This window comes from Myodes glareolus, chromosome 1 (genome assembly GCF_982192425.1).
Source record: "Myodes glareolus chromosome 1, mMyoGla1.1, whole genome shotgun sequence".
NCBI lineage: Eukaryota > Metazoa > Chordata > Mammalia > Rodentia > Cricetidae > Myodes > Myodes glareolus.
This window is the reverse complement of record NC_142026.1, coordinates 80,167,888-80,192,090: the sequence shown is the minus strand read 5'-3', so window position 1 is coordinate 80,192,090 and position 24,203 is coordinate 80,167,888. Positions and strand designations below refer to the sequence as shown.

Genomic DNA, 24,203 nt, shown 5'->3' with positions numbered 1-24,203 from the left:
CCCATCTTCCCTGCCCTTCTGTTATGGAATATTATTTTAAGCTGTGTTACTTTTGTTTATGCTGTGGAACATTTGTTTATTAATGTAAAGATGTGTTGCTTTTGTTTATGCTGCATTTGTTTAACTCTGTGAAGCTGTGATTCTTTGCCTGTCTAAAACACCTGATGGTCTAATAAAAAGCTGAGTGGCCAATAGTGAGGCAGGAGAAAGGATAGGCAGGGCTGGCAGGCAGAGAGAATATATAAAAGGAGAACTCTGGAAGAAGGAGCAAGATAGAACAAGAAGAGGAGGATGTCAGGGGCCAGCCACCCAGCCACACAGAGTAAGAGTGAAAGTAACGTATACAGAAGTAAGAGAAAGATAAAAGCCCAGAGGAAAAAGGTTGATGCTATAATTTAAGAAAAAGTGCTTAGAAACAAGCCAAGCTAAGGTCAGACATTTATAAATAAGAATAAGCCTCTCTGTGTATGAGTAATCTGGGAACTGGTTGGCAGGTTCCCAAAAAAGTAGAGAATTAAAAAAAAAAAAGAATCAGAATCACCCTTCAGCTGATTGTTTTTTTTTTAAAAAAAGCTTAACTCAGTTGAGCTTACTTAAATATTTTAAAGGTGTGATATATTATATTGACATATCAAATGATCATCAAATATAATAAAGTACTTTCTTGCTTGGGTGAACAAATTTTAAGTTCTTTAATTTTCTATAACTTAATTGTTGAGAAAGTTTAAACTTATCTAGAAGGTTTCTGAATAGTATACTTGTATCAGCATTTGCTTTATTTCAAAGTAAAGTATCACTTAATGTGTCCCTAGTATTTACTGTTGCATTAGGAGGATGCAGTTGCTTGGGGTTTGAAAGATAGCTTATGGTTAAGAGAACACTTGCTGCTCTTGCAGAGGTCAGGGGTTCATTTGCAGCCCCCACATGGAGCTTCACAACTGCCTGTAACTCCAGTTCTAGAGGATCTCTGTGGGTACTAAGCACACGTGATGCACATACATACATGTTGGCAGTCATATAGACATAAAGATCTTAAAGATATGAGTACATGTATATAATTGAAGAGAAAGAGGACATGAGTTTGAGAGGGATTGAATGGAGTGGGGACATGAGAGGAGTTGGAGGAAGGAAATAATACAATTACATTTTAATTAAATGAACTAGATAATATATAATTAGAATAGAACAGACAGTGTGAAAATGAGAGGGAAAGCAAAAGAAAATTCAAGCAAAGGTCTTCTATTTTAAAATGCTGTTTTATATTTTCTGTATATGTATTTCAAATTTAAGTAGTTAAATCTTCTGCATTGTCTGTTTCCTTATATGAATAGCCATAGATGCACAATTATAAGTATTAAATGATTAAAATAAAGTTTTGACATTATTGTTAATGCCACATCAACAATTAAATTTATGTCTTATTTTGAGACAAAAAAAATAAATGAACTAGATAGAAATAAAAATTTTGGTTAATTCTTTTTAATTAATAGCAAAACTGTAACTGCTTCCTTTTAATATGTAAATAGTATATAGATATTCAGAAATATCAAATACAGGCAAATGAAAAGAGGAGCATAAAGTAACAAAATATACCTACAGAATGACTAAAATTCTTTCAATATACACTTATATTTTTGTCTTTTTAAATGGAATTATACACAAATACATACCTACACATGAAGAAATCCCACACTAGTTCAAAATTGAGAATAATAGACAGTTATTTATTTATGGGTAGACTCACTAATCAGAATCCTCTGCTGGAATGGAGAACAGAAACCATATTCCCCAGCCAGAAAAGAGGCAGGACACATGATTTACATAGGCCTAAATAGTTCAAGAGACCATGCTCCAGTGGGCGAGTAACTTCTGTCTGTAGGATTTCCTACAGCATACATATCCTGGAATACTTTCTCTGTGTCCATTGTTATTTCTGCTTTATCATTTCTTTAATCATTTTACAACATTTCATTTTGTGTTTTTATTACTTTTAAATAAGTTTCTTAAAGTTGCAAATTTTAGGTTGTTTTGTACAATAAGGCTTTATAATAGAACAGAGTTCTTATAACAATATGTTTTCATTCCGTCTGTCAGGATTGCCTGTAGAACCTTTTAGAATCTCAGAGCCTTGACTGCTGATTGATTCCCAGTCACTAAAGTAGAGCCCACATAGATTGTGAAGATAGTATTTGAAGCTCTATAGGTAATTCTGAAAGACAGTACTGAGAGCCTATAGAATTAAGCAGCTTTATTAAACAATTATAAGGAATATAAACAATTATACCAAATCATAGACAGCTATCTCTGAAATTAAATTTTTTTAACATTAAATCTTTAATGTTTTATATAAAAATTGTACTTATTATCTATAATGATGAATGAACCACAGTTCTTTGTTTTCTGACATATTTATCTCTAAACAAATATTAATTCATTATATGTTTGTGATAAATTGGTCAATTCTATCTGTTGCCAGAAGCCACTGTAGTCACAGATTCTTTTCATTGCCATGTGATATCTTTTGGTGATGTTCTTCCTGCAGATGACTAGGCAGTTACCTAGTCCCCTATTGAAAGATGCCTGTTTTGTCTGCAGTTTATTGCTATTCTAAAAGCCTATTTGTGTACTTAAACTGTCGTGAAAAATCCATAGACTGGCTTGAGCGGAGATTTGCTTTTTCTTTTCTCAGAGTTCTGATGATGTCAGCTGAAGATGCAGGTGGTGCTAGAATGTTCTTTCTGATGAGAATTCTTCCAAGCATCTAATCTCCAACATCTTTCTTATGCCCCCTTGTAGTCTCTTTTCTGTGTGTCCAAGGAAAGAGGTATTTCTTCTTCTTTTTTAGATGGACATAAGACCTGTCTACTTAGGACACTATTATGGACTCCATTAGCTTTAGCTACTGCTTCAACAGTTACTGTTGTTGCTGAATAACTTTCTCAATTTATTTGACACTTTATTAGAGTATAATACCTTCCCTTCCAGTAACTCCCAGTTAGAGAAGGAAAAAATTTTCTATCTTTGGGTAATAATTTGTCTTGAAATGCAATTGGCCATTAAGCATCTACAGAGAAAGATCAGTCAGTAAACAGATAAAATTCTCAATTTCCAGAAAATCTTGCTGTTTTTAGTACAAAAATAAAATTAAAATCAATGTAGAAATACAAATACTTCATTTTGCAACCTTATGATTTTGTGAATGGAGCAGAATAATGATTAGTATTAATTTTATCCATTCCCTGGCCCACTTCATATCCTTTTAGATGAGATACCTGTTTTGCGGGAGATATTTTTATTTCAAAAAACAGAGTAATAATAATTATTATTTATTAAAATGTATATTTTATATATATTGAAAAAATATATGATTATTATATATTAATTAAAATAATAATAATTATTATTATATATTTTTGCCATTTTCCCACAGGTTTTCTACTCTTCCAGAACTTACACTGTGGTTTTTATCCTATGTGTCAGGGTTACCTGATCACTTTTCTTAGTTAAATTTTTAAAAGTTTTATTTATTTTACATCCCAACTGGAACTTCCCCTCACTCCTCTCCTCCCACTCCCTTATCCCCTTCTCTTGTGCCTCCCCCAATCTATCCCTCCTCCCTATTCACTCAGAAAGGGGCAGGCCTCCTATGGGCATCAGTAAAACATGGCCTATTAAGCTTCAGTAAGACCAAGCACCTCTCCCTGTACTCAGTCTGGGCAAGGTAATCCAATATGAGGAATTAGTGCACAAGATCCAATCAAGTCACCAGAGACAGCCCCTGCTCCCATTGCCAGGAGTCACAAAAATAGACCAAGCTATATAACTGTCACATATATGCAGTGGGTCTAAGTCAGTTCCATGCAGGCTCCTTGATTGTTGGTTCAGAGTCTGTGAGAAGTTCAGAGTCCCATGAACCAGGCTAGCTGTTATTGTGGGTGTTCCTCCAATGTCTCTGACACCATGTCACTTGCAATCCATCCTCCCTTTCCTTAACACGACTCTCTAAGCTTGGCCTAATGTTTGGCCATTGGTCTCTGAATCTGCCTCCCTCAGTTACTGGATGAAGGTTCTCTGATGACAACCTGGGTAGTGGCCAATCCGATCACAGGGAATGGCCATTTCAGGCTATGCATCCACTGCCCCCAGAATTCTTAGCTGGGTCCATCCTTGTAGACTTGTGGGAGTTTCACTTGTATCAGGCTGCCATTCGACCTGGTAAGCACCCTATCTCGGCACTCTCTCCCTCTGCACACACCCCAAACCTGATCCTTCAAGTTCTCATGTCCATTCGCCCCCAGTCTACCAAGGAGTTCTTCTCTATTTCCCCTTCCCTGGAGATCCATACCTTCCCCACTTGGGCCCTCCTTGTTGTCAAGCCTCTCTGGGTTGATGGATTGTAGCATGGTTATCTTCTTATTTATGGTTAATATTCATTATAAATGTGATATATAAATTTACTATAATATGAGCGAGTACATAACTGTGTTTGCTTTCTGGGTCTGGGTTACCCATGCACGATGATTATATCTAGTTCTATCCATTTTCTTTCAAATTTCCTGATGCTACTGTTTTTAACAGCTGAGTAATACCCCATTGGGTAAACGTACTACCTTTTTTTTGTCCATTCTTTGGAAACAACGTAGGTTGTATTCAGGTTCTAGCCATTACAAATAACGCTGCTATGGACACATTGAGCAAGTATCCTCGTGGTAGGATTGAACATCCTTTGAGTATATGTCCAAGAGTGGTATTACTGGGTGTTGAGATAGATTGAATCCCAATTTTTTGAGATACTCCATGTTGATTTCCCAAGTGGCTAAGCAATTTCAAAATGAACTATGTATTATTCAGTTTTCCATTTATATTAAAATAATTAAAAAACATGGCTTAACAGGAAGATTGGCTTAGTTTGATTCACGGTTTAGTCCATGATCATTTCCTTTATTGTTTTTGGTTCAAGGAAGAACACAAAATGGCCAATGGTTCGATGGAGAAAAGGGCAGGTTGGTCAGGAAGCAGAAAAGGGCAGGAGGCAAAATATTCCTGTCAGTTGTCCATAGGTGTGTGGATTTATGTCTGCGTATTCAGTTCTGTTCCATTGATCAATGTATCGTCTGCTTCTGTGGCAGTACTATACTGTTTTTATTACTATATAGCTCCGTAGTCCAATTTAAAATTTGGTTGAGTGATACCTCCCACAGTTCTTATCATTCAAGATTATATTAGTTATTCTGGGTTATTTGTGTTTCATATGAAGCTGCAAACTACCTTTTCCACATATGGGAAGAGTTGTGTTGGAATTTTGTTGGGGAATACATTCCATCTGTACATTGCTTTTGGTAGGATGACCATTTTTCTGTATAAATCCTACTGACTCATGAACCTGGGAGATCTTTCCATCTTCTCATATCTTCTAAGGTTTTTTTTTAATATCTTAAAGTTTCCATTTTTTTAAATCATAGAAGCCTTTCACTTCCTTGGACAGAGTTACTCTGGGATATTTTTTGAGGCTGTTATGAAAGGTGTTGTTTCCTTGATATCTTTTTCAGTCTATTAGTCATTTTTTATAGGAGGGCTACTGATTTTTGTGAGTTAATTTTTGTCAACCTACTTTGCTGAGTAGTTTCCTGGTGCAAGTTTTAGGGTCACTCATCTACTATCATATCATCTGCAAAGAAAAATATTTTGACTCCTTTCTAAAACACGATTAATAAAAGCTCAGAGAGAGAAATTTGGGTTCATCCTGAAGATCAGAAAAGCAAAGCAGCCTGCCACTGGCTCATACCTTGACCTCAATCTGAAATGGTGATCCTGCCTCCAGGAATCTCAGAATGAGACTGTGACTGAGCTTATCTGATTATGATTTAATCTTGGTAAATGGTATGCATTGAGAAAACTATTTTTTTTTTTTTTTTTTTAGATTTTCAATTCAGTAGAGTACAGTTTTTTAAAGTATGTGTAGCTAGTGTGACTGTTAAGAGCTCTGGAGCTGCAAAGGTATCCTGACTTTTCAGGAAGCCAGGCTATACCTAGTGCTGCAATGGGACAGCTCTGAAGGGGTGAAGCCACAATAATAGAGCTGCAATAGGGCACCTCAGCCCTGAAGGGAAAGATGTCCTGACTTGTCAGGAAGCCAGGCGAAACCTAGAGCCTCAGTAGGACAGCTCAGGAGGGTAGAACCGCAAAAGGACAGTTCTGGAGACTGGAGCCTCAATAGAAAGTTCAGATCTGTCGGCAGGTCAGGCAATTCCTGAAGCTGGGGTGCAGTGTGCGGGGGGGGGGGGGGGGGGGGGGGAGTAATCTCCTCACAGGATACAGCACTCTTGCTCCTCTCCTAGAGAGAGGCCTTACAGCTGAACTCTGCTCTGTTCACCTAAGGGAATGTCCTAGCAGAGCTATATGCTGCTGCTTCTGCTGAGGTTCAAGATGTTACCTCTTCTGCTACAGTCTGCTAAAGGCGAAACCCCTGCAGAAAAGAAAAGTTGTTACTTTTTTTTCTTCTCAGCCTTGTTTAACCCCCTTAAAGGAACATCTCAGCAAAGTTTTTTGTTGTTGGTTTTTTTTTTTTCCTGTTAATCCCCTAATAGTGTGGAAGGTCTTTCTGTGTGTTGCTTTTATTGGTTGATGAATAAAGGAACTGCTTTGGGCCTATAACAGAGCTATAGGGAAACAGAGCTAGGTAGGGAAAACTAAATAGAATGCTGGGAGGTAGAAGAAGAGTCAGACGCCATGGAGCTGCCACCAGTGATAGACATGCTGAAGTTTTGCTGGTAGGCCATGGCCTTGTGGTGATATACAGATTGTTAGAAATGGGTTAAATTAATATGTAAGAGTTATCCAATAAGCTAGAAGAAGCTAGAGCTAATGGACCAAGCAGTGTTTTAATTAATACAGTTTCTCTTTGATTATTTTGGTTCTGGGCATCTGGGATGAACAAACAGCCCCTACTATACCCTAATGTCTCAGCAATGTTCTTCTATTCCGCTCCAGTGAATGAAGATCTTCACCCAAGATTCTTTTGAGAAAGATATTTATTTGGGAAGGAGGAGTCCAGGAGAGTGGGCCTCTGCCAGGGTGAGAAAGTACAGCAGTCCCACCTGAACTGGAAGGGGGACTTATATAGGACTTCTTAGGGGGTAGAATTTTCTCAGGGAGAAATTTTTCTTCTCAGGGATTGGTTAGTTTAGTTGTTCAGGGGCAGAGTTAGCTTTGGTTTCAGGGCCAAACTCTGTTTCTTTCACTGGCCATTTTTAACTTTTTAGTTCTAGTTTAGGGGCCAGGGCATATTTCTTTCACTGGCTCTAGTTCTAGAGACAAAGTGTGTTTCTTTGACTCTGATTTCAGAGTCAGGGCATGTTTCTTTGGTTCTGGGTTCAAGCCTAAAAGTGTTTGTTTTACTGGTCCTGTTTTCAGATCCTGGGTGTGTTTCTTTCACTGGCTCTGGGTCAGGATGCTCAGGTATTGGTTGGTGTAGTGTTTCAGTTGCTCAGGGGCATAGTTGGTTCTGGTTTCAAGGGCCAAACTATCTTTCTTTCTTTCTTTCTTTCTTTCTTTCTTTCTTTCTTTCTTTTTTTTTTTTTTTTTTTTTGTTCTTTTGGCACGATTGAGCATCCTTTGGATATATACCCAAAAGTGGTATTACTGGGTCTTGAGGAAGGTTGTTTCCTAATTTTCTGAAAAATTGCCACACTGACATCCAAAGGGGCTGTACCAGCTTGCTTTCCCACCCGCAATGCAGAAGTGTTCTCTTTTGCCCACAATAAGTTGTCCTCGGTGTTTTTGATCCTGGCCATTCTTACAGGTATAAGATGGAATCTCAGAGTTGTTTTGATTTTCATTTCTCTGATGACTAAGGATGTTGAACATTTCCTTAAGTGTCTTTCAGCAATTTTAGATTCCTTTGGTGAGACTCTGTTTAGAATGGATAAGGAAAATGTGGTACATTTACACAATGGAGTACTGCACAGCAGAAAAAAAAATAACATCTTGAATTTTGCAGAAAAATGGATGGAGCTAGAAAACATTATTTTGAGTGAGATAACACAGACAGAAAGACAATTATCACATGTACTACTCACTCATAGGTGGTTTTTAAGTATAAAGCAAAGAAAACCAGCTTACAAACCACAATCCCAGAGAACTTAGACAACAATGAGGACACTAAAGGAGACTTACATAGATGTAATCTACATGGGAAGTAGAAAAAGACAAGATCTTCTGAGTAAATTGGGAGAATGGGGTCCCTGGAGGATAGTTGAAGGGGAGAGGGGAAAGGCAGGGAGGGGAGCAAAGGAAAATGTAGAGCTCAATAAAAATTAATATAAAAAACAAAAACAAACAAACAAAATGTAAACTAGTAAGTTATACATCAACGTCTGTAATGTTCAGATAATGTAATCATGCATAGACCCAAATACTTTTCCCTTTCTGAAGATTTTGAGCAAGCTTAGAAGTGAAGGTTAAAAATCAAGTCAAACCAGTTAACACTACAGGTAAGATCCAAGAACTGGGAATCTGGAAATGACATTTCCTTTTTGGGCAGCAACAGAATTTGACAGAGGCTGTTTTCTTTATATTTTATTGTCCTTATTAGCCACACAACTGTTTATCAGACAGCAGATTCTATAGTTGTCAAGCTTATACGAGTTGTCTAATTTTTGAGACCAATAACTTTTAACCTAAATAGCTTTTAGATTGCAACACTTAAGGGACAACCTGGAGGGATAGATATACACATAGCCATCATGAAATTTTTCTTTATGAAAGTAATATATTAGGTTCATGTGACACGTCACTTTGTCAGCCTCCAGGCCTATGTGAGCTTTGAGCATCTGAACTTTGTGTATTTAGTTATAAGACAGGTGATGTAAAAGTATCCTCACTTGTGATGGTTCTATCTAAGGACACAGATAGCAAACCTAGGCAAGTCAGGGTTACAACTAAGATAAAACTGTTGGCGTTCTCTGAAATTCACGTGTTGGCATAGGTCCATGAAGGCATTTCAGAGTGAGGGTAGGCATAATTGAAAGTGTGCTGGTGAAATACTTTCTAATATGGAAGGGGAAATCTCATGGTACCCAACCCTTAGACAAGAAACATTAGGCAACTGAACAGTGCTAAAAACAGAACTAGTTTTTCCAAGAAAGAGCCCCCAATACCAAGTAATCAGCCCTGAAATCATATACCTACTGCTGGTAGTACACATTCTGATCATTTTCTATGTATATGTTCAGAGGTGTGTGTGTGTGTATTTGTGTGTTTTTAACAATAAGAACTAAAGAAAAATAGATGCCATGATGTTGAAAGAATGCAAGGTGGGGTGTGTGTAGAGGTCGGGTTTGTTATACATGGAAGGGTTTGGAATAAGGAAAGGGATGGTACAAAATGATGCAATGATATTTTAATTTAAAACTGCAGTGGAAATTCTGTAAAATTTATCAGTGTAGCTTCTTATGAATGGGTTTTACTCATCTTTTAAACTCTACCTTTGAGAACTTATTTCTTCTGGTTTTCTCAGCATTCAGCCTAGACTGAAACCAATCCTCTCAAGAATAAGATTGCAGTCTTATCCCCATATGAAGAGGATAATCTCAAGCCACAGTCATCTAGGAACAGAGGATGCCAGTTGAGGAATTGCCTGCTTGCAAAATACTTATAGGCTAATCTGTGGAGTATTTTCTTAAATAAAAATTGATTGTGAGGGCCCAGCCCAATGTGGGTGATGCCATCCTTAGACTGGTGGTCTTGGGTTCTATAAAAAAAAAAATCAGGCTACATCTGAGCCTGGAAGCTAGCTAGTAAGCTGATTCTTCTGTGGTCTCTGCTTGGTTTCTGTCCCAAGCTTCCTACATTGAGTTCCTACCTTGGCTGCTCTGATGATGGACAGTAACCTGTAAGCCAAATAAACTCTTTCCTATCCAAGTTTGTTTTGGTCAGTGTTTAATCACAGCCATGGAAAAGCAAACTAGGACTCAGAATCCTGTTGTATCTTGTTTGTGAAATGTTTCTTGCTTCTGTTTTTTTTGAAATGCTGTTTCCTTGAAGGCTTATGGTAGCAATCTTTCTAATTTCCATCTTAGATTCAGTGGGTAGAAGATATTTGGAAAATCTGCCAGTTGATTTATTGGACTTTTTTTGTTTGGTTGTTTCTCTACCTCTTATATAGATTGTTTTCAGTATGAGTTTAAATTTTTAGAAGTTTACACTTTTAGACATACTGATTATTTTCTGTTAGTATTTAAATGGATTAAGTTATGTAATCTAAAAGTGCTACAATCTAAATTGTGTTACAATTTCTAATTATTTCCACTGGGATTTCTTAAGACTTTCTTTGTATATAATAAAATTTAGTATAATATAATTTAAAAAACTAACTTGATATTTATAAAGTCTTAACATTCTCCATCCTTCTAAAGATGTAATATTGAATTCTCCTTAGGACTTTTATTTCAAGGATAAACTTTTAGTTTCTTGTGCCTGAATCATGTAGTTAAAATTAATTATCATGAGACACTTGGGTCTTTAATAAAGAAAAATTGACAATGGCCTTGCAGTGTTTTATTTCTCAATTAAGAGCATTAAGAGAAAGATTTTAATTAAACAGAACTCAGTCATTTGTCAAGAGCAAGTATTAAATATAAGTCTTGAACACTCTTTAAGGACCACATGGGTTTCTGTGGCATCTGTTGCAATGCCCCCTTCTGCCTCTGCTTTTATTCGTTTTGATCTGTGTTCTTTCTTTTGTTTAGCTTGTTAAAGAAATAGTGTGTTTTTATCTCTTCAAAGAAACCGTTTGGTTTTATTGATCCTTTGTATTGTTCTTTTATTTCCTATTTCATTTATTTTAGTTTTGTACTTCATTATTTCTTCTTTTAATTGATTTTTTTCTTGTGGCTCTCTGTCTTTGAAGTACTGTGGTGGTGTTTTGTTGCACAGATTTCATTTGGTTCTAGGAATAGGTAAATTTTTCCTGTTATTTCTTTCAGAACCTAAGTTGTCTGAAAGTGTATCACTCAATCTCCTTATGTTTGTATAGCTTCTCCTATTGATTTCTGGTTTTATTCTGTTATGAGGTGGTAGAAGAACCTATTACAGGATGTTTTTTAGGTGTTGGTTTTGCCCTTATTGTTACACAGTTTTGAGAAAGTCCCATGTGATGATGAAAAGAGTTTTGATGTATTGTTTAACTAGCTTATATATTTATCTCATTTTATTTTGGGGGATGGGGCATAGTAGGTACTTAGAGCATTTGTTCCTTTTTTTCAAGCTTTTGTTATCCTTCCCTGTCACATACTATCATCCGTTTTCTCATTAAGAAATCCATATGTGATTTCTGTTTACCATACACTTCAAGTCAGCAAACCGATTTTATACATCTCAGACATAGCCTATTATCTGTTATCTAACATTTCTTCTGCTCCTGTTTCTGCCTTAATATAAGCTAACACATTACCCCTTACCTATTCTGTTTCCAGAGTTTTTGCCTCTTTCCATCTGTTTTTCTCCTGGAGGCTAGATAGAGCTTTAAAAGTATGAGTTACATAATGCCATTCTTCTGCTTAAAATCCTGCACATATTTTTTACTGTAATGTGAAAAAATACATACAGGTCCTTCATTTTAACGTACCTATACAGGAATAAGAATTTTATCTCCTTTTTTCAGATGCATCTGACTACTTACTCACCTCTGACATCTCTGCAAGACTTCATGTCAACTGTGTTCTGATGCAGTGTCATAGAACTAGATCTTGCTTCTGCAAAGATTGCGTGTGCTTATATTTTTTCATGATCTATACTGATGTTTCATTTATATTTGAATAAATATGGCTTGCCTGAAGTTCAGAGAGTAAAACAGCAATACTGATCAGCATTACAGACCAGGCAGTGGTGACACACATCTTTAATCCCAGTACCCATACTAGTTTGCCATAGAAACCAGGCAGTAGTAGTGCACACTTTTAGTCCCAGCTCTAAAGAGGAATATAAAACAGGAGGAGATGGCTTTCTCACACAGTTTCATTCTGAGATTCCTGGAGACAAGGTTGTCATTTTGGACTGAGGTCAAGGTAAGAGCCAGAGATAAATGTTTTGCTTTTCTGACCTTCAGATTGAACCCCAGTTTCTGTCTCTGGGTTTTTATTAATTGTACTACAGTTACAAGTTTTCTGACACTTTATTTTCAAATTAGAAAAGCTAAAATAATATTTCCATTCTTTTCCTTTAATTGCACAGCCAGTTCAAATTCATTTGAGTGAAAATTTGAAATAATTTGGTTGTTTTCATTACAGAACTTTTTCTATCATATTAGAATGTAAATTACATGAGAACAGATATTTTTTGATGGTTTTAACCATTTGGCCAGTTTGTGTTTTTTTTTTTGATGTATTCAACAAATATTTACTGAATGCAAGATTATGCTATGCGCCCTTGTTTGAAAAAGGGCAAACCAGTGTAGTTGTAGGCTGCTCATTTTTTTCCCGGCTGCTCAGACCCAAAATAGCCACACAGAAACTATATTAAGATCAATACTGCTTGACCAGTATCTTAAGCATATTTCTGGCTAACTCTTATATCTTAAATCTGCCCATTTCCATTATTTTATATGTTACCACAAGCTGGTGCTTGACGGTAAAGTTCCTGGGAGTCTGTCTTCTTCAGAGGTGGCTACATTGTGTCTTACTGACTCTGCCTTCTTTCTCCCTGCATTCAGTTTAGTTGTCCTGCCTAGCTCTAATCTGCCCTATCACAGGCCAAAGCAGTTTCTTTATTCATTAACCAATAAAAGCAACACATATACAGAAGGACTTCCACACCAAACCACAAACAACCCCCAACCAAAACAGCTAAAACCCCAGTACTAGTTGAATGTAGTGTCCTATAGTTAAGGGCAGCCTAGGCTATATAGAAAGACATGTTTCCACAAAGGGCCAGCAAATGCAGCTCAGTGTTAGATCACTCACCTGGGTTGTATGGAAGTTCTTGAATTCCAACACTCACAGAGAGAGGGATTCAGTAAGAGAGAGAACAAGGGAGCGAGTTAGGTGGGTGTAGAAGAAGAGAACACCTGTTGATAATTCACTTGAATTTTCTTCCAGGAACTTACAAACACTTTCAAGTATGCTAAGCCCTCTACTGCTTCTTTTAAATACAGTTGTCTGAGCATCTTTATTTTATTTTTACTAACAAGTTTATATGTAAATGTTTTTCATATATATTTCTTAATTCAAATTTAAAAAGTAACTGTTTAGCTATTGTAGTACAGAGTGTGAGGTAATTTTATAAGTTTTTGAAACATTATTTCTAACCTCTCAGTTTCTAGTCAGCATATTCTGTAATATCAATGCATAAACGGGTGACAGTATGAAGATACCTTTCACCTGATTTTAAAATGAATACAGAGATAATAGTTGAATGGCAAGATTGAGTCATATACTTTAAAGAGCAGGCTTCATAATAATTTCTATGTGAGATAAAATAATTCAGGGCCTGTTAATAGTTTATCAACAGAATGAGCATGTGTGAAGTATTTCATTGTTTACATTTCAATTTCCTTTGATAGCTTTTTAAATCATTCTGCAAACATTCTTTAGAGGTTTGTAGAGGACTCTCTAGTTTCCTTTAATTATTTTGGAATTTTCTCCCAATTTAAATCTGTCTGAAATTTCGTTCTTTTCCAAGAAGGGAAATTACAACTAATTATTAAGTTTTAAATGTTTTCTCAAGGAATTTCTAATAAGATTATAGTGTACTTCATTCCTTTTAAAATTGTATTTTCAGTCTTCTTTATTATTGTAGCTGTAGAGATAGTTCTTAGCTCATCACAGGTATTCATTTGATGAATGGATGAATGGGTGAGTGGGTGGATGCATGCAGGCAGGGTTAGAGAAGAAGGGAGGGAAGAAGAGAGAGATAAACAGAGAGAGACAGACAGAAAGAGAGAGTCAGAAAGAGGGAGACACAGCTTTCATTAGGTCCAGGAATTGTTTGGGATTTTTGGGATGAGATCTAGTTTTGCATCCCTGCCTGTCTTTGAGTTCTTTCTGCCCCTCTCTTAAACACAGTGTTTCTTGCCAGAATTTTACTACCCATTTCTCTGATAATTTGTTTTTCCCTCAAATGCCATTCATTGTGGCTGTCTCCTTTTTGACCCCTCAGCATATAGTTCATGTCTTTAAAATAAAATGGTACAATATAGTTTTAACATTCTTTTTTCTTCCATTTAATGAGAAACTAACATTGACAACCCTTCACTATTTTTTTTTACCAAAAAAATAATATACTGATCAGAAGTTCTTGATATGGTCACATTCACTGTTAGTAACTGTTGAACTAAGTAGAATGATAATAAACCTCTAGATGGATAACTGGACCATAGGTGCATTTTTTCTGGTGTTTTAGTTTATTTTGTAAACTTCAAGAACAAAATTGTAAGTTTCTTTTTTAAAAGGGATTTACTTATCTTTATTTTACATGTAAGTGTGAATGTTTTTTCTTCATGTATGCTTATTTACCATATGTGCAGTGCTCATAAAGGCAGAGAGGTAGTGACAGATTTCCTGGAACTGAGTTATAGATGGTTGTTAGCTGCTATGAGGGTGCTTGGGATTGAAGCTAAGTTCTCTGTAAGAGCACTACTGAGCTACCACCCCAGTTCTAAAATATACCTTTTTTATTGAAGGTTGTATAACATTTTATTTCCAGACTGCTTTATATTATAGATTCAGTTTGCTTTTTTTGGTAGATATTATATATGCAGTCTATTTTTAAATAAGATTCTACCCTTTCCTTAATTAAAACCCTCTTTGCCAATAGCAACATAAAAATCATTCAATAAAAATATATTGAGTAGCCTATACAATATAACCAGTGATAGAATCCTTAGATTCAGTCCAGTTGGCTAGATATAGATATAAAGAAGTTATTTCAGTATGGTTATAGATAGTAGTGATAATATATATGTGATGAAGGTTTGTTGAATGTCTGGCTGGAGGAGAAGTAGAGCTTCCTTAAATTTGTTGAAATATGGCAGATTTTAAAGAAATAAATACTGATTACTTAGGGAACTAGAGGAAATCTGAACTCATCTGTGAGCTTGAACTTGAATGATAGTGAACAGCTTCCAAGGATTGGGAAAGGCTTTTGGGGCAGGCAGTGCAAAGGCATGAAGAAATGCCGAGAAAGTGACTGACCTCTGTACTGTATTTTGTCTTGAAAGATACCTGTTTCCAAACACTGGTATATCTTAAAGGGTCATACATATTGTGGACACTGTATAGTTAAAACATTGAAAGAAGTTGTGTTTTCCTTTCTTTGGACAGGCTGTTTATATGTGCTTGTGCTAGTGCACACGTGAGTGTGTATGCCTGTATGTGCACGTGGAGGTTAGAGGATCCTTGCCTGTCATTTCTCAGCCACTATCTACTATTTTCTTCTTTTCTTTTCAGGCAGGGTCTTTTGTTATCCTCATTTTTAAGTATTGCTGCCTCTTAAGCCAAGACTGTCCTAGTCAGCAACTGCAACTCTGCCAGTGCCAGCAGCGGTTCAGCCTCAAGAGCTGCAGCCCTGAAGAAATTATGTTCTCTCAGGCACTAACTCTTTCAAAGCTACAAAGGGAACTTACAGACCATCAGGTGTTTTGAATAGGCAAAGAATCACAGCTTCACATTGTTAAACAAATGCAGCATAAACAAAAGCAACATACCTTAAAATAATATTCTCCAACAGTTCCCTTTTTTCTTTCTAAACAAAAATGAAAAATTTTTACTTTAACATAGTAAGACTGTTTACAGTAAGAACAATTATCAAATAAAGATTATATTCACAATGTATTGAGTTCCAGTTTATTTATGCCTGGTAAATTTAAAGAAAATATTCCATAATCTATTCTATTTTAGAAAATCCAAAGTTTTATAACTAACTTACTTTCTATCATTCATATCTAATAAAAACTGAAATTATAACTATGTAGCTTCAACACCATCAAAGGCACCCGAAAGATATAGTATTATTTAAATAAACAAACATGCGTTGCAAATGACTTCTAAAAACTCTATAAACGACAGAGAGATTTGACTACCTGGAAAGTCACCCAAAGCACCTTTACAGTGTTGGGCATCCATCTTCAGCCTACAGACCCATAGTATCTGGTGGACTTTTCAGTGAAGGAGAAAATTTCAAAGAATGTTCTGCCTATATTGGAAGTTTGTCAGTCACTTTCCTCTGTGCCCTTCAGAATGTCTGACAGTTTCTTCTGTGAAGCAGAAACCCTGAAGGACCAGCCTGATTTGTTTTGGCAAAGTTCAGTGGTGACTTTCCAGTGGGACTCGCACGTCCAGGTTATAAAACATACGGTCAAACAGTGCAGGAGCCAAATGGCTGATTGTGCCACTGTGACAACAAATTCCATAAGGAGTTTCTTCAGGGTCCATCATTTCCTCAGTAAATTGGTACTGCCAGGAGCAGATGTGCCTAGTTGTCATGAAAAACTTTAAATTAACAAAACATTTAAAATGTCATATTTTGTAGGTCTTTGAAGTATTTGAATACCGTCTATCTAAAATACATCTATATATGATCTGGAAAACGTACATAGCATATCTACAAATTTGATTGTTATAGATAACTAACTGCTGACCTGTGTTTCTTGATTTTTCTAAATCATTCGTAGTAGTATTTTTCAAAAACTAGAATTTTACGTTACATTTTTAAATGAACTACATAGGTACAATACCCTAAACAAGAGCAAAAGCATATACACAATATGTTGTAAAGAAACAAGACACTCTTCCCTGGGGGCACTGTGGGGAGGGGAGGACACATGGAAAAGCACCCTCTTTTCCCTATTTTCTGATCTTTTTTTTTTTTATAAAGATTTGCGTTTATTTTTAATTATGTGTGGTGGGGGGAGGAGAGAGAAGAGACAAGCCTGGAGGGATTAAATTTCATGAAGTGGAATTACAGATGATGTGAGCTGACTCAACTGCATGCATACTGAGAACAGATCTCTGCTACTCTACAAGAGCAGTTTGTACTCTTGACTGCTGAGTCTTCTCTCCAGCCCCATTTTTGCTCCATTTTGACAATTTATTTTGTCAATAAGTTCTTATTGTCAGTATAGTATGGATTTTCTGAGTCTCCCTGTGCTAAGCTGTGTTTCCTGTCCTCTGTTATTGGTGCTTCCCTTCTCCAGGAGCAAGAAGTATACCAAACCAAGCCACACTTCTGGATTTACTCTGAACTATTGCTATGTACAATTCCCTCTTTGACTTTGATATTAAAGCTGGCGTCTCCCCTCTTCTAAGTCTTGTCATCGGCTCTCCCCAGTTTATTCCTTGCTTTTACTAGCACATCACCTTCTGTCACTTTTCAAACCTTCATTTTTTGTGTTTTGTTTTTTAACTAAAGAGTTGTAATAATAGTGTACCATAGAATTTTTCTGGAGGTTTTATAAAGAAGTAGTATTAAAGTCCTTATAACTATACTTGTTGTATTATAAACTATATGAAGTCTGGTCTGTCTGTTCACACAATTTATGTTTTCTTCTAAACTTTGTTTTTTTATATTACAAAATATTAAAATATGGAAAACTTATCCAAATAATGAAATAGAATTTCTTTCTCCAGGCGACTTTTTGTTTTGTTTTATTTTCTAAAAGTTTCTTAAAGAAGGGTTTCATTGTACACTCGCTGGCCTTGGCTCTGCTTTGCCCTCTGCAGTGCTAGTAACATGTATGTGCTAGTGCCTGTTTTTCCTTCATAGACTATGATACAACTTGGAAGTGGTTTGAATTTTGAAGGATGTGTTTTATTTTATAGTTAAAAATTACATTATTTTGTGTATTGAGAAGTTACTTGATCAAATATTTGATATATTTAAGTTTAGAATCATACTTTTATATTTAGAGTGTTGTAGTTTCCAAATTAGAACTGGGCTGTAGTTATGTTGCTTTCTCAGCTATGTGCACTTTGAAATACAGGCTGCACTGAGAAACTGAGTCTGTTGAGGTAGATGTCATGCATGCTTGTCATCATGTTGTTAACCATAGAGATTTAGTGTTTATATTCTGTACTTTATGAGTCATTTTTATTTAATTTATAATATCATATCCCTCTCTTATTTTAGATTGGGCAGTTGGCTTTTAAAGGAATGAAGAGACTCAATAGAATCCAGTCCATAGTATTTGAGACTGCTTATAACACCAATGAGAACATGCTGATTTGTGCCCCTACTGGAGCTGGGAAGACCAACATTGCAATGCTTACAGTTTTACATGAAATCCGGCAACACTTTCAACAAGGTGTTATTAAAAAGAATGAGTTTAAGGTAGGAGACTATAAACCAGACAATAGTTCTTTTTTTTCTTTTTTGAGTGTAGATGTTAAAAATAAACCTTCAGTTCTAAAAAACCTGTGAATTCTTTTTTTTCTTTTTTTTAATTAATTAATTTATTTATTAAAAATTTCCAACTCTTCCCCGCCTCCTTTTTCCTTCCCCACCTCCCCCTCCCTTTCTAGTCTTAAGAGTGGTCAGGGTTCCCTGCCCTGTGGGAAGTCCAAGGTCCTCCCCACTCCATCCAAGTCTATAAAGGTGAGCATCCAAACCAACCAGGCTCCCACCAAGTCAGTCCATGGAGTAGAATAAAAACGCAGTGCCATTGTCCTTGGCTTCACAGTCAGCCCTCATTGTCAGGCACGTTCAGAGTGTCCAGTTTGATCACATGCTCCATCACTCCCAGTCCAGCTGGCCTTGGTGAGCTCCCATTAGATCAGTCCCATTGTCTCAGTGGGTGTACGCACCCCTCGCGGTCCTGACTTCCTTGCTCACATTCTCCCTCCTTCTGCTCCTCATTTGGACCTAGGGAGCTAAGTCCAGTGATCCAATGTGGGTCTCTGTCTCTATCTCCATCCATCGCCATATGAAGGTTCTATGGTGCTATGCAAGATATTCATCAGTGTGGCTATGGGACAAGGCCAGTTCAGGCACCCTCTCCTCTGCTGCCCAAGGAACAATCTGGGGACTTCTCCTTGACTTGGGAACCCCTCTAGAATCAAGTCTTTTTTAAACCTTAAAATGGCTCCCTTAATTAAGATATTTACTTCCCTGCTCCCATATCCATCCTTCCTCCATCCCACACATCACATTCCCCCAAGCTTTCCAGAATCCTTCCCTTCTCCCTTCTCTCTACCCATCTCCCCTTACATTCACATCCCCCTCCCATGCACCCATGTTTGCCTGGCAATCTTGTCTACTTCCAATATCCAGGAGGATAACTATATGATTTTCTTCAGGTTCACCTTCTTATTTGGCTTCTCTAGGATCACGAATTATAGGCTCAAAGAGATTCCCTATCATACTACAAAAGCATTTGTTCAACTAAAAACCTGTGAATTCTTAAAGATTGATGTGGGATTCCCCTCTGTATGTTATGAATATGTTTTATTACCATTGGTTATAAAGAAGCTGCTTTAGCTTATGGCAGGGCAGAATATAACCAGGCTGGAAGAGATAGGAAAGAGAGTAGGCTGAATCAGAGAGACGCCAGTTAGCTGCCAGAGGAGTAACATGCGGGTACCATTAAGCCACAGCCTAGTGGCAATACACAGATTAATAGAAATGGGCTAATTTAAGATGTAAAGTTAATTAATTAGAAGCCTGAGCTAATAGGCCAAGCAGTGTTGTAATTAATATAGTTTCTGTGTGATTATTCGTGTCTGGACGGCTGGGAACGAATGAGCAATGTCTGTCTACAGAAGATATTTATTATAGTAAAAGTCATAAAAAAGAATGTTGTGTGATTGACTTCTTTACTATAAAGGCAGTCCTATTTCTGCTTTGAAAATCTCATTACCCTTGGGGAAAGGCATGGAAATATTTTACGCTTTGACACAGAGCCCGTTTTTTAAGTAACGAGGCAGTATAAACAAATTCCACTGTCCTTTTATTTAAAGGACAATATTTTATTTATTTAAATAACTATGTGCTTAATTCAGCAAAGATAAGTACTTTCCATATATCATTATTAACATTTTTCACAGGAAGTAACTAGGATCATATTTCACTATAAATTGTGACTCACAATGGCTACTGTGAAATAATGGTATTGTAATTCTTGCTCATTCATCAAGCTAGTGTTTGTTTGGTACAGATTGTATATGTTGCTCCAATGAAAGCCTTGGCAGCTGAAATGACAAATTACTTCAGCAAACGTCTGGAGCCACTCGGCATTGTTGTAAAAGAACTGACTGGAGATATGCAGTTATCAAAAAGTGAAATTTTAAGAACTCAGGTATGTTTTTCACCCACATCTTTTTATATTGTTCATTTTTAAGGTTATGAAATTGTTGTACACTTAATTTTAAGAAAGTAGTAATATAATACAAACAATATAACAAACTTATTTATGATCACATGTGCTCTAAAGACAATTCTTAATGTTGCTTTAATAGTCTTTGATAGCCTTCTTTTGCAATTCTTAATGTTTTAAATATTATTTCCAAGCGTAGAGTTTATGTCTCTTGACAGTTTTTATAACATTAAGGAAATGAGAATCTGGGGTAAGATTGTAGTTGAGTATTAAGAGGAAGCATTACAACAATCTTGAAGTAATCACACTACACTTTTAACTTATTTGTTAAGGATAGAATAGCATATAATAGGAAATTTTAGACATTTAATATTTTCAAATGAGAATTTATTAGTGTCTGCCTCTTTATATGAGTCTTTTCATTCACATAAAATTCTTTTCTAACTATATTTATGGTAGAGTGCATTATTTTTCTATAGTTAACTGGAATTGATGTTTCCTGATTTTTCTTCTAGTTCTTAAAGTTAAGTAGTAACTTTGCATTAATACATTCTTTGATATTTTTCACATGGTTTTGTGTTATCTCTACGAACATTTTGCTATCTTGTTAAGTTTAGGGTGCTTCCTATCTATCTCTTAGTGACACTTCTTTCAGTTTTTTCCAAAATAATCTCTTTTTGTATTTATACCGTGTACATTAAGGGGATGTTTAAAAACAAGGTAGTCCTTTTTTTTATTAAATTTATTTCTTTATTAAAAATTTCCACCTCCTCACATTTCCCTTTCACTCTCCCCCCTCCTCAAACCCCTCCTACTCCAGTCCTAGAAGTCAGGGTGCCCTGCCCAGTGAGAAGTCCTAGGTCTCCCACCTTCATCCAAGTTTAGGAAGGTGAGCATCCAAACAGACTAGGCTCCCAAAAAGCCAATACATGCAGTAAAATCAAAACCCAGTGCCATTATCATTGGCTTCTCAGTCAGCCCTCATTGTCAGCCACATTCAGAGAGTCCGGTTTGATCACATGCTTATTCAGTCCCAGTCCAGCTGGCCTTGGTGAGCTCCCATTATTAGATCAGTCGCACTGACTCAGTGGGTGGACGCACCTCTCGTAGTCCTGACTTCCTTGCTCACGTTCTCCCTCCTTCTGCTCTTCATCTGGACCTTGGGAGCTCAGTCCAGTGCTCCAATGTGGTTTTCTGTCTCTATCTCCATCCATCACCGGATGAAGGTTCTATGGTAATATGCAAGATATTCATCAATGTGGCCATTGGATAAGGCCAGTTCAGGCACCCTCTGCTGCCCAAGGACCTAGCTGGGGACATCTGCTTGGACACCTGGGAACCCCTCTAGAGCCAAGGCTCATGTCAACCCTAAAATGGCTCCCTTAATTAAGATATCTTCTTCCCTGCTCCCATATCCACTCTTCCTCCATCTCAACCATCCCATTCTCCCAAGTTCTCCCCAATCTTCCCCTTCTCCCTTCTCTCTCCCCTCTCCCCTTACCCCCAACCTACCCCCACCCCCATGCTCCCCTCTTTTGTCCAGTGATCTTGTCTACTTCCAATATCCAGGAGGATAAATATATGTTTTTCTTTGGGTTCACCTTCTTATTCAGCTTTTCTAGGATCACGAATTATAGGCTCTATGTCCTTTGTTTATGGCTAGAGTCCACTAATGAGTGAGTACATACCATATTCATTTTTTGGGTCTGGGTTATCTCACTCAGTAAAGTGTTTTCTATTTCCATCCATTTGCATGCAAAATTCAAGATGTTATTTTTTTTTTTTTTTTTTTTTTTTTTACCGCCGAGTAGAACTCGTGTATATGTGCCACACCTTCTTTATCCATTCGTCTATTCAGGGGCACCTAGGTTGTTTCCAGGTTCTGGCTGTTACAAATAGTGCTGCTATGAACATAGTTGAACAAATGCTTTTGTAGTATGATTGGGCATCTCTTGGGTATATTTCCAAGAGTGGAATTGCTGGATCCTGAGGTTATTGACTCCCAGTTTCCTGAGAAACCACCACACTGATTTCCACAGTGGTTGCACAAGTTTGCATTCCCACCAATTATTATTTTCCATGTGTCAAGACACTTTTGGGCTTAATGGATTTGGCAGTCTACACTAGATTAGTTTTTTGCTCTGTTTGCTAGCCTATCATAAGAGAAAAACAGTCAAACAAACAATATAGTATTTTAAATGCTAACGTAGAGGATTCGACATAGAGATGCCATAAAAGGATATAAAACTGAAATATTACTAGGGAATTATAGCTTAAGAAGGGCTTAAGAACATAAGTTTGGAAATTTAAGACTATAGAAGAAAATATGTGTAAATAGTTTTGTTTTAATAAATATGAGGTTTTATGTTATTTGTCTGTGTATTTGTGGAAAATGGATTGTATTTTGTCATCTTCCTTTAATGGCTTACATGGATCCATTTTATTGCTACCAGAAAAACTTTATCAATGTTCAAATGTGTGTATGTCCTTTACTAGAATTCTAAAATGGAGATTTCTTGTTTTTTGAGTTTAGGTCTACTTTGCAATCTAGGCTTGCCTTAAACAGAATTGTCAGTTCTTCTGCTCAGTCCCCCAAGGGCTTATATTACAAATGTTTGCCACCATACCTGATATGTATGTGCATTTTTATATTACTAAATCTATCCTCTATAATTCCTATAGTAGTTGTTTGCTAGCTCTGCAAAATGTAAAATTTGGAGGGGGGGGTTATTCAATGGGTGAGTACCTGAGTTTGCATCCCCAGCATCCACTTAAGTCAGGTCTATAGCCCCTTCAGTAGTGATGGTGCTGTTGGTGAGAATCGTGCTGGAAAGACTGGGGTTAATAATGGTAAAAACTATGAGCTGGTAATGTTTTATGGGCTAATGCATTTAATCTTCACCACAAACCTGAAATTTAGGTACAGTCCTCATTTTACAGATGAGACAGAGGGAATTTAAGTATGTTTTCATAGAATGTTCTACTGAGTACTATGTGAAGACACAAACAACTCAGACTAACTGTGTAGAACATGTTATAATAACTACTTTGCAATGCTACAGTAATACAGATACTATAGATTGTTTGCTTGAGTCCTTGAAGTACTTGATATTCATCTTTGAAAAATGTTATCTGCAATTAATTTAGGTGTTTTTAATCCTAGCATATCAGAGGCAAGGGCATTGCAAGTTCACGTCCAGCATAGTTTCTGATTTGTATTATTCTCAGAGACTAGATCATGTTTGTGTTATGTAGTGTGATCTTTTGTGGCAGAATACATGATAAATAGTGGCTACATTGTAGGAGACTGAAATGGGGGAGGCATGAGAGAAGTTTTATGTACAATCTTCCTATGTAATTCACGTTTTTTTCTTATCATATATTTTCTAAAATAAAACTAATGAACAAGCTTGTTTCCCCAGTTGTTGTGAACAGTCATCTCAATAGATTGCTCTTGTAGTTAGTTGGGGAAGGTATTTGTGTTAATGGAGTCTTATAGAAAGTCTTGCTCTTAAACTCAGATGCCAGAATGCTACTTTCATTGAGGATCTGCCTAGTCCGTTCTTCACCATGTACTGATTTTTCTTTTTAAACCATGTCAAGAAATCTTAAAGCCGCAGATTCTACATTGACTCTATTGACTCTACTAAATGTGGAGGGGCTATGAATGTTTGCTGTGTGTACACATATTTTGGACAAGCACATTCAGAGGAAGATGTCATATGTCATTTTTTTCTACTCTCCACTTTAGTTTTTAAGATAGGGTCTCTTACTGAAATCTGAAGCTCTTTCGACTAGGCTTGATGGCCAGTAAAATCTAGGATCAAGCTGTCTACCCTCCCCAGTGCTGCATCACACGCAGCTAGTCATTCCTGTCTTTCTATGTGGCTGCTAGGGTTTG

The 24,203-nt window shown here is 36.6% G+C and overlaps 1 protein-coding gene across 2 annotated transcripts in view; it reads left to right on the top strand.

Moving 5' to 3' along the window:
- Ascc3 (activating signal cointegrator 1 complex subunit 3) overlaps positions 1-24,203 on the top strand; it is a 317,613-nt gene that overhangs the window by 72,940 nt on the left and 220,470 nt on the right. For both annotated transcript variants that reach the window (XM_048449042.3, XM_048449043.3), the window contains exons 9-10: positions 18,121-18,321; positions 20,144-20,284. In XM_048449042.3, the coding sequence (XP_048304999.3) occupies positions 18,121-18,321; positions 20,144-20,284 (342 nt within the window). The remainder of the gene's footprint in view (positions 1-18,120; positions 18,322-20,143; positions 20,285-24,203) is intronic.